General features: G+C 37.9%; 1 protein-coding gene across 1 annotated transcript; it reads right to left on the bottom strand.

The window, feature by feature from the left end:
• Positions 1–2165: 2165 nt before the first annotated feature.
• Positions 2166–9189, bottom strand: LOC103327260 (ABC transporter B family member 11-like). The gene is made up of 13 exons (XM_008229563.3): positions 9034–9189; positions 7658–8058; positions 7304–7358; positions 7030–7205; positions 6688–6909; positions 6365–6603; positions 5651–6176; positions 5278–5551; positions 4178–5067; positions 3757–4023; positions 3350–3613; positions 2942–3235; positions 2166–2820 (listed from the first exon to the last, which is right to left on the bottom strand). Exons 2-13 carry the CDS (start codon positions 7985–7987, stop codon positions 2464–2466), a joined length of 3894 nt encoding a protein of 1297 aa, XP_008227785.2. The 5' UTR covers positions 7988–8058; positions 9034–9189; the 3' UTR covers positions 2166–2463.
• Between the last annotated feature and the right edge of the window lie 1884 nt (positions 9190–11073).

The following is an 11073-nucleotide window of genomic DNA, read 5'->3' as shown; positions in this document are numbered from 1 at the left end:
GGTCAGATTTCCTTCCCTCTGCATTTGTGGGATAAGTTTTCTTGCTAAGCTGGTTGAGGTCATAGGTTGTGTTGTTATGGTCGACCAAGCTTTCTTAGATAGGGAGCTTAATTTTTTGCTAGTGTGTTGTTGTGCCTCTTAGGGCATTCTAGTAATTTGTATGAGGGAAGACTCTGATAAATAATTCGAGAACATTTTCTGTTAGTCCCAAGAGTTTCTGGCAATCCTAATTCTTAACAGACGATGTTAAGATAGTTTGGTGAAGATAATGTACATGAGGATGATACTTGTGTTCCCTTAGCTGCAGTCTGTTCCTGTGGACAGGGCCATTAAAAAACCAGAGCTTGTGGATGTTTCTCTGTGGATCCACCAAGAGAGATCTCTTTCTCTTGAATGGACACGTGTTTATAGGCATGTGTCTAGCTGCTAGGTAATCATAAGACTCTGGATAATTTTCCACGTAGTTTTGGGTTCTTGAGGTCTAGAAAGCCTTTTAGGCAAGTATTAGCCAGTTTGGACAACTGAACAAGCTCCATTGCCATCTGAAGTAAATACGTTTCCTAATTTTCCAACCAAGGCAAATATTGTGGAGCTTCTTGTGCACAAATCTCTTCATGGTGGGATTGGTTCTGTTATGCATTTGGGTATAATTCCTTTGAACATCTATGCTCATATTGATGATTATGGATTGGTGTTGGAAGGGACCTCTTCTAGAACCTTTGAGTTTCTGTCATGGTTATGGAACCTTTCGTTACTTGCTTGTCTGAGTCTGGTAAACTTTTAAACATGGTGGGTGCTCCTCCTGAATTTAGGATCTGAAGGAAAAGGATATGGGTGATTTGATGGAGGGTTGTTCCCAACATGAATCTTTTTCTTGTGTCTAAATGGACTGGCAAAGTTTGTGGATAAATCTCGCAGTCAAGGAGTATTTTGTTCGGACGCTCGTGTGAAGGATAAAGTTAGGACTTGCATTATAGTTCTATTTCAGGATGCTAATTTTCCGAACAGTGTTAGGAGGATGCCTGACAAGTGTTTCCGTTCAAGCCTCAAGGCATTGTAATGTGGTTACGGAATGAGTGAGGGTTTTAAGCAAGTGTTTGAACATGCTTTGGATAGTGCTTCCCGGATCAAGGAAATACGTATGCTTTGGACGACTCTCTTGCAAGTTGTGATGGTTTTTTTTAACATTTTTACATGGATTGTTATAATTTATCCTTTGTATAATTTAATAGACATTTGAGAAAGTGTGTTGTGTCCCGTAGACAGTGTACAAGTCCAAGTAGATTATGACATATACTAAGTGTGCAAAACTCCACATCATTTATTTATTATTTATCATGTATAATATATTATATAAGGTGGAAGGAAGAAATGGAAAGCAGACTTTTCATTTGCGGTGGGACAGCGAAGCAAACAGATAGCTTGCTTGGAATGCAAAGAGTAAATTAATTAGTATTGTTAAACGTCTCATCTCATCAATAATCCCGGTGTTTATTCACGACAATGACACAGATTCGAATTTGATATTATGGGTTTTGTTTGGGGTCGTCATGCGTGACGTTTCATTTTGGTATCGGCCGGTTGTTGTTGACTATACATGATCCATCCACACATTGAATTGAAACTTGAAAACCAATAATAATAATAATAATAATTAATACACACACAGACACAGAGAGAGAGAGAGGGAGAGAGAGAGAGAGAGCCAGCCACCGAACCAGAGAGAGTTGACAATTAAAGCGGGAGTTGAGCAAAAACGAGTGGATAAGTTGCAATTCATTTGTGAAACTACAACCTACCCACCTATGACGTGAATTTTAGAACTAAAATTAGCTTGTTTACACGTGGCCAAATTTAAAACAAGTTTTGTCGAAAAATGTATGGATGATAATATATCCTAATATTATTTAACTACTTAATTAGAGCCATTTTTCTCAATCATTTCATGTCTATTTTACGTGACGCTTTGAAATATCAATTTTTCTTTTTTAACTGAAGAGCTCTTTTATTATTATTATTATTATTTTTAAGTGACTTCTAGAAGAGATGACAACTACATGAAATAGAGTAAAATTCACTTGCAATTGCTCTCAAACTATTTTGAAAGGATTTGAGAATGAAAAAACAAACTTCGAACTGAAATCTTAAAAAATGTGAGGAATTCATTTATTTTCAAACAAGTATACCATTATATATTAAAAAAACAAAACAAAAAACTATTTGCCATGCCACATCAAATAGCAGTTTTAGTCTTCCTACTACTTATTCATCTACTAGAAGATATATTAAATACATTGATTACACCACAAAAAATTAATACACAAAAGCCAGAAAGAAGAAACATAACTATTTGCCTAATTGGAAAAGAGTGTTGGCAATGCCATTTTCTCTCTAGTCTTTGGTGAGAAAAGGTGGCAGTTTTGACGAAAGCATTACAGAGGAAAAGACAAGTGTGCAAGGGGCTCATGTAGTTGAAGCGCTAATGTGAAGAGCAACTAAGGATGCATAAAATCCATCTGTGATATTAATCAAAGTATCATGCTTGCCTTTCTCTACGATAACTCCATTTTTAACCACTGCAATCACATCAGCATTCTTGATTGTGGATAGTCGATGGGCGACCACCACCGTGGTCCGGTTTACCATCACTTTGTCTAATGCATCTTGAACTACTCTCTCAGATTCAGCATCAAGTGCACTTGTAGCTTCATCCAACAGTAATACCTTAGGGCTCTTGATGATAGCACGCGCGATGGCTACACGTTGCTTCTGCCCCCCAGACAATTGCACTCCACGTTCTCCTACTACGGTGTCATAGCCCTGCATAATGCATTAGGATTAATGTTGCAGCAATAAGAACATTATAAGTTCATAACAACACAAGGTCAGCTCAGTTTAGTTGTATGTGTCTACAAATTATTAACTTCATCAATGTTCTAACCTGGTGTAAGCTACTAATGAACTTGTGGGCATTGGCCAACTCTGATGCAGCTATAATTTCTGCCTCAGTTGCTTCCCCATCTTTTCCATAAGCAATGTTGGCACGGATGGTGTCGTTAAATAAAACAGGTTCTTGGCTCACAAGCCCCATCTGCTGCCTCAACCATTTCAATTGAAATTTCCCAAGTTCAGTTCCATCAAGTGTGATATGACCTGAATCCGGATTATAAAATCTTTGCAACAATGCTACCACTGTGGATTTTCCACTCCCACTTTCTCCAACCAGGGCAACTGTCTGCAAAAGAGATTCACAAACACAGCCACAACATTAAAACTTAAACTTTATCAATGTGTCATCAAATTTAAATAAAAAATAAATTGAAACCCAATTCAATGATGAAATTTTTACCTTGCCACAATGAATAGTTAAACTGAGGTCTCGGAAAATCTGTACATCTGGCCTAGATGCATATGTAAAGCTTACATGGCGAAGCTCAATCTCTCCCTTTACATTATCCAATTTCACACCTGACTCGTCACTTGGGTCTATCTTTGACTTACGGTCTATTATTGCAAATATGGAAGCAGCAGCAATCCTGGCTTTGTTAGTATCTGGGGCAAAGGAGCTTGACTGAGAAATTCCCGTAGCTGCCATGGTCAAAGCAAAGAAAACCTGCAAGCCAAACACACATATGATATTCAACTACATGCTTTGGTGTCAAAAAAATTGGTAGGCAATGAATCAGGTCAGATGCCAATTCTGCATGTTTCCAAAACTTTAGGATTGGCATTGATAGATATGGAGGGAATAATTACTTGGAAAACGTCAGCAAATGTCGTTTTTCCAGCCTCAACAAGTTTAGCTCCTGCATAGAAACTGGTTGCATAGACACAAAACAGGAAGAAGAAAGATATCCCAAATCCTAATCCACTGATCAAGCCTTGTCTTTTTCCTGCCGCTGTAGGACCTTCACATTTCCTTCTGTATAGTTCCATTACCTTTTCTTCAGCACAGAAAGAAGCAACTGTTCTTATGCTCCCAACTGCGTCATTAGCAACTTGGCTTGCTTCCTCATACATCATCTGCAACCATTTAATTATACATCTTGATGAAACATATAAGAAAGAAAGAATTTGAATTCACAAGTTATGAAATGTCCTTGTAATTCAGAAATATAGATAATCTCTGACTGTACGTAAATTACAGATTTTACTTTCAGGGACCTTTAGATCATACCTTTGCATCTGCGCTGAATCCTCTCATGAATTTTGCTTGAACATATCCATTAACTCCAATAAGAGGAATCAATGCGAGGATAATAAATGCCAGCTGCCAACATGCAACAAAAGCAATGACCAAACCTGCAATTGCGGTCGCAATGCTATTAACTATTTGAGCTAGTGCATCTCCAACTAGGGCTCGCACTGTTGCCGCATCTGCTGAGAGCCTTGCACCAATGGCACCACTTGAGTTCTCAGGCTCATCAAACCACCCAACCTCCATGTTAACCACTTTCTCAAAACACATCAGCCTGATACGTTCAATTAGCTTACTACCAGCAACAGAAAAGAAATATCCTCGTCCTGGGATCGCTAGTAATGATGCCAAACCAAGGGTAATAAACATTAATGCCCAAAACTCTGAATCTTTCTTTTGTTCATGAGGTGGTTCATAGAAAGTCTTTATTACCCTGGAAATAAGCACACCAAAAATTGGAAGTATAACACCATTTCCCATTGCAGCTACAGTCCCAATAAGAAGCACTGGAATCTCGGGCTTGTTGAGGGCAGCAAGGCGGCGAAGTGAGATCTTTGGAGGTTGCTCTAATTCCTTGGCAGGGGCTTCTGGGTCTGCCATTGTATTGTCCCTTACACTACCCATGCTACCAAGTCCTGTGGGTAAACCAAATGAGACTGAAAATGAGTGGCGGCTGCTATTTCCTACAGAGGAGTTCCGACTTATGGATCTTACTAACGACATCCTTTGACTCGACTGTCTAAAAGATTCCGTAGTTATTTCAGATTTGTTTTGAGCTTCTGCTGTTTGTTCTGATTGATTGTTTTCTTGCAAGCGTATAAGTTGAGAGTATGCTCCTTCAGGATCCTTGAGCAACTCTGAGTGCGAACCTGATAAATTGACAAACATATAGTTAATTGATATGATATGTCTACCCATACATGTCATGAAATAATCAGAGTTGATTGTGCAGAAATTATGAGAGAGTGTGAACAGAACAGAATAATTTGGCTGCAACATCTCCAACCAATGGGTTGGAATGGGAAATATATGCTTTCTATTGCTCTAGCACAAGAATAAAAATAATCTGCTATGCATACCTTTTTCAACCATCTTTCCTTTATGAATGACAGCAATTGTATCTGCATTCCTCACTGTGCTCAAACGATGAGCAACAATAACAGTTGTTCGGTTCACCATAATCCTATCCAATGCTTCTTGAACTATCCTCTCAGATTCTGCATCAAGTGCACTTGTAGCTTCATCCAGAAGTAATATTCGTGGATCTTTCAAAATTGCTCTTGCTATAGCAATTCTCTGCTTCTGCCCACCAGACAGCTGAGTCCCATGCTCACCGACCATGGTGTCAACCCCCTGAACACGAAATATGAAAGTCCAAAGTGAACTCATATTCTTATGATCATGCATACAATTACAAAGTTCAGTAAAACTGAGTTACAGCTTAATTAGAACCTGAGGCAGTTTATCAATAAATTTAGCAGCATTTGCACGTTCAGCTGCCGCTTTTATCTCTTCAAGGGTAGCACCATCCTTTCCATAGGCAATATTTTCCTTAATGCTTGATGCAAACAGTACAGGTTCCTGGCTGACAAGACCAATTTTATTCCGAATCCATTTGAGCTGAAATTCTTTTAGGTTTATACCATCTATCAAAACTTCACCAGCTCGTGGATCATAAAATCTCTCTATCAGACTGATGACTGTTGACTTCCCACTTCCACTTTGTCCAACCAAAGCTGCGGTGGTGCCACTAGGGATATAAAGGGAGAACCCGTCGAATATTTGTTCTTCTGGTCTGGCTGGATAACTGAAATAAACCTCTCTCAACTCTATATCTCCACGAATGTCATCCAATGTCCTTCCTCTTTCGTCATAAGCATCAATCTCTGGCTTCCTACTGATAGTCTCAAACATCTTAAATGCTGCAGCTTGACCAGCAGCAAACGCACTCAAGCACGGTGATGCCTGCCCCAGAGACCTGACTCATCCAAATTCCAAAAGCAAGATATAAGCTTTTCTAAGAGAAAAAAAAAAAAACCAAAAGATTCACTTTTATATATGCACTTGCATATGTGTGTGGGTATCTAAATTCAAGCATAAAGGAAAGAAGGTTTGATAGCACAGGTACTATAATAGCAAAAAGAAAAAATTAAGAATGGAGCTTACATGGATCCAGTCAAAACAGCAATAATCACATTCAACACATCACCCCCGGAATATCCTTTGTCCCTTATCATTCTTGAACCAAACCATACAGCCAAGGCATAAGAACTGAACACAACTAGCATAACCATGCCAAGACCTACTCCGGCAGCTATACCTTCATGAACACCTGATCTGTAAGCATCTCCAAGATATTTGTTGTAACTTGTTATAGCTTGCTTCTCGCCGGTAAAGGATGCAACCTATATAAAAAAAATGGCAAACATCATACTCTTGGTCAAATAAACAGCAATTGTTCCAATAGTTCTAAGGCAAATGTGACATACGGTTCTAATGGAGCCTATCGTCTGTTCAACTACATTTGATGCTTTTGCATAAGCACTTTGTCCACGGGTTGCCATCTTGGTTATAATGATGGACATAGCTGCACCAGATGCCACAAGCAGAGGAATAGAGGACAACATGACAAGGGTAAGAAGCCACCCTTTGATGAATGCTATTATAAACCCTCCGAGGAATGTTGAAAGCAGCTGTACAAATTTTCCAACCTGCACAAACAAGCACACGTATATAACCCCATGGTTGCATTATAAGAACAAATTTCAAGGTTTCTATTCTTCCTGGTGTGATTTTTTTTTGTTTTGGTAATTGTGTGGCCAGCAGAGTACCTTCTCACCCATGGCATCTTGTATGAGAACAGTGTCGCCAGACATTCTCCCAACGACCTCTCCAGTGTTTGTTTCCATATCAAAGAAACCAACATCTTGTCTCAATATTGTTTTCAAATACAAACCCCTTATCCTTGCAGCTTGCCTTTCCCCTGTTACCATCCAGCAAGCGACCTCTGATGAACAAGAAATACAAGGTTTATCAGTTCACACACCTGATATATAGAAGAATTTCTCTATGCATTAAAAAATTATGTGATTATGATGTACTTACGAAGAGTTGCTGCCACAGCTGCCCCAATGGCCAAATAGACAAATTTTAGAGAGACCTAAAATTTCCCAAGATAAGTAAGTGATTATCAACATGTTCACATTAACAACTTAGAAAATCAATAGAGGAAGAGAGTATGTTATAATTATGAAATGAATACCCTGAAAAAAATTGAATACAAAAAATAGAAGGAAAAAAAAAACACACACACACACATGAGCTCCAGAAATCAATGGGATTTTCTGGAACTTACATATTTCACCTCATAAAAGGAGTTTATAGTGTAACTGAAAAAGTTAAACTAAAAGTTTTTCTGGTGATGAAGATTAAATCTAAGCTTGTGCAGCATAACTTTACCTTGGAAACAACACTAACTATGTCTGCATTGTTTTGATTATTTCCAAAAGAATTAATCATCTCCCCAAACAATATCGTCATGAGGGGCATACATGATCCATTCCCAATGGCACCAATTGTGCCGAAGAGCATCAAGATATAATCAGTCTTATCCGCAAATGAGAATAGCTTGAAAAATGGAATTTTTTCATTTTTCTCATCTCCATTGCTCTTGTCTGAGCCTTGATGGTCCCCGTTCGTGCCAGAGCTTTTCTCTTCTACTTGGTTTTTCAAAGTGGTCTCCTCATGCTCTTGAGGTGTACCACCATTGACACCATTTCCTCCGGCCATATTACAAACCACAAGAATTTGTCTCAGTATTCAGATGCTCTATGCTTGAGTACTTATACCTCAATCTGCACCTGCATAAGAACAAGTCTGTTAGTGGAAAAAATCAGAAGCTTAAAAGCCAAGCCGGCAAAGTTGAGCTGGCGGTATAAAAGAACCAGCTAAGGATCTGAGACCAACAAAATGATAATTTAAAAGGGAGTTCATTCGGGACATGACTAATTCCACATCTACAAGCAGGCCTGAAATTAAAAAATTACAGCAGAGGATTGACACGGCATCTCCTTCCTGAAATGCATTGATTGACAACAGAGATTCAACAGAAGACACAAAAACTATACTTCCAAAGATTCAACATTACACATGTGTCTTTTCCCCAAAGCACTCAACAACAGAGAGTGCGCAGAATTAAGAAGATTAAGAAGTTACAAATCTGTGTTAGTTTCGTTGAAAGTCGGACAAAAGCAGACTGTAACAGTAGATCACCCGAGGCCAGAATGTTTAGATCCCACAAAGTGAATTGGTGAAGGTCCTCAATTAAGAATCAGCGAATCTAGCAGCTATTTAATTCCACAAAGTACAAAATCCATTACTTTAACAAGGAAAAATCCGCTTCCGACAGCAAATTTCGTTAGGAAAAAAAAGAAAAAACAAAACTTCAACCACAAACAAACAAGCAAACAAAACGATCCCAGAAGACTAGAAAAAGGGTAATTTCTTGTTTTCCTTCAAGAGGCAAAACCAAAACTAAAAAGTTGGTAGAAGATGTTTATGGCCTATGATGGGTCCAAAAAGAACAAAAAAGGCTGAAACTTTGTTCCGTTACTGACAGAATCAAATCTCTGCAACTCCGTGCATCCATAAAATCAGAGGCTCTCTGCCAATCCAAACCATCGAGGCCATCATTAACAACACAGTGGCAAAGTACCATCGCGAAACCCAATAGAACGAATACATTTATAGCAGTAACAGAAAGTACCACTACAACCCATATGCCAAAAACAGAAAACAGAGCAAGAAAAATGAGATATTTTAGACAGTTACTTTACCAAAGGCCAAAACCCCTAAAGGGGTATCTTGAAGGCTTAAAGTCACGGAACTAGCTTCTGGGATTTTCGAGGTGCTTTTGACTAATTGCACCTCAATGAACGCACTATGAGTTTGAGCTGTTTCAAGCACATTTATGCTCTCTGTTATTGCTTACAGCGCAAGCTTTTTTATAATTATACATGACAGTCTTCCAACTATTCATACGGTAGAACATCAAGTGAAGCCAAAACCTGTGCATTTGGTCAAAGCGCCCAACTTTAACTGCGTCAACCAAAATCATACTCGTTGTTTGCTAGTGGTGTTATACATCGAAACTTCGCTTTCCACGAAACTCTTTTCTTATTATTATTTTTTATACCTATCTCCTAAGAAGAAGCATTCTTCATTTATTTTTTGAGTATTTTTTTTTCCCTCTCACCCTCTTTCTTGTTGGGGTCCAGTCTGAGGTATAAAATGTTTATTTTTTGTTGTTTCTTTTGATAAATGAAGTAACTTGTATGGAATACAATATCGACACTCTTAAGAATCCAACCACCACCACCACCACTTACCAAAACCAATAAAAATTCTTTTAAGTCTACTAGAAGGGGATATGAGGGGCGACTTAATCCACAGGGGAGAGACCTTAAAAGGCCAAATTTTTCTTTAGCAAAATGATAATAATAAAAAGCTAACAACAATTAGTTTTTGTTTCTTAAATTTCTGAATAAGTAAAACTAAGGCGGTGTATTCAATTGAGATTTTAAAAGATTTTTTAAATGTTTAAAAGTTTAAGGATATTCAATTATGATATAAAATTCTGAGTGTATTTAATCTCGATTTTTTAAAATTCATTCAAATTTAGATATATTCAATCATGACTTTAAAAGACTCTATAATTTAAAAAATCATTGACTTTAAAGGAAATACAAAAAGTGGTGGATTTTGATTATCATGGGTATCACCACTATGTCACCACCACCTTGCCATAGTCATTCAAATCAACACCATCCCACCACCACCACCCTCGCTGCCATCATTAGAAACTTTAATATTTTGATCTTAAATTTAAATTGAATGGAAATCAAATAAATGGGTCTAGCTTTTTGTAGAATTGTAATTGATTATAACTTTTCAATGGAAAATATCTTTTCCAAGTTTTGGAGAGCATGCGGCATTAGAATTGGACTTTCAATGCTCTGGCTATAATTTTTTTTATTTTTTTTTATTTTGTATACAAGTGATAGTTTAAAATCACTCTAAATTAATCTAAGGCTTATTTATGGATATGCCCCCTATACTTTCAAAATAGTCTCAAATTACCACATGTTCTTTGAAATGTCTCAATATACCACCTATACTTTCATTAAGTGTCTCACGTAAGCGATTCCGTCAAATTTGAGATAAGTTCCGTTAGCTGATGTGGCCCCCACTTCTTTTCAATCTCTTAACAATGGAGATGAAGGGTTAGTCAGGTTGAGAAAAGGGAGAATTTGGGAGAAAAGGGGGAATGAACCCTATTCCTTCTTCTCCCAAATATGAAATCCCCAAATCAAATTCCTCATTTTCTCCCAAATATGAACCTCTAGATTCTCCCAAATATGAACCTCCACCTTAAAGTCCAACGCCAAACAGTTTTCAAAGATTTTTGAGTAAATCATGCAACCCCCTTCCCAGATAACCCAACACATTGACATAGTCAGTATTCACACAGAGAAAAAGCAACCTTCCTCCCTATTCAAAGATTCGAGCCCTTTTTTTCAGAGATTCCCAACCCTGAAATTCCCTCAACCTAACATTTTTCTCCCAACTTCCCCACTTTTTCTCAACCTGACTAACCCTTTCCTCTCCCTTATTAAGAGATTGAAAAGAAGTGGGGGCCACATCAGCTAATGGAACTTCTCTCAAATCTGATGGAATCACTTACGCGAGACACTTAGTGAAAGTATAGGTGGTATATTAAGAATATTTCAAAGAACATATGGTAATTTGAGACTATTTTGAAAGCATAGGGGGCATATCCATAAATGCAAGGTGGTGTCTGTTGGGAAAATTTTCCC

This window comes from Prunus mume, linkage group LG4 (assembly GCF_029339155.1).
Source record: "Prunus mume cultivar Tortuosa linkage group LG4, ASM2933915v1, whole genome shotgun sequence".
In the NCBI taxonomy this organism is placed as follows: Eukaryota; Viridiplantae; Streptophyta; class Magnoliopsida; order Rosales; family Rosaceae; genus Prunus; species Prunus mume.
The sequence above is the reverse complement of the archived record's forward strand: the minus strand, read 5'-3'. Positions and strand labels throughout refer to the sequence as shown.

Bases quoted from the DNA above. Each gene is read 5' to 3' on its own strand.
- LOC103327260 (XM_008229563.3), bottom strand. From the start codon at position 7,987: ATGGCCGGAGGAAATGGTGTCAATGGTGGTACACCTCAAGAGCATGAG. The intron at 6,910-7,029 runs GTACTCTGCTGG...TTGTTTGTGCAG, and splicing joins AAGATGCCATGGGTGAGAAG to GTTGGAAAATTTGTACAGCT. The intron at 2,821-2,941 runs GTTAGAACATTG...TGCATTATGCAG, and splicing joins TCATTAGTAGCTTACACCAG to GGCTATGACACCGTAGTAGG.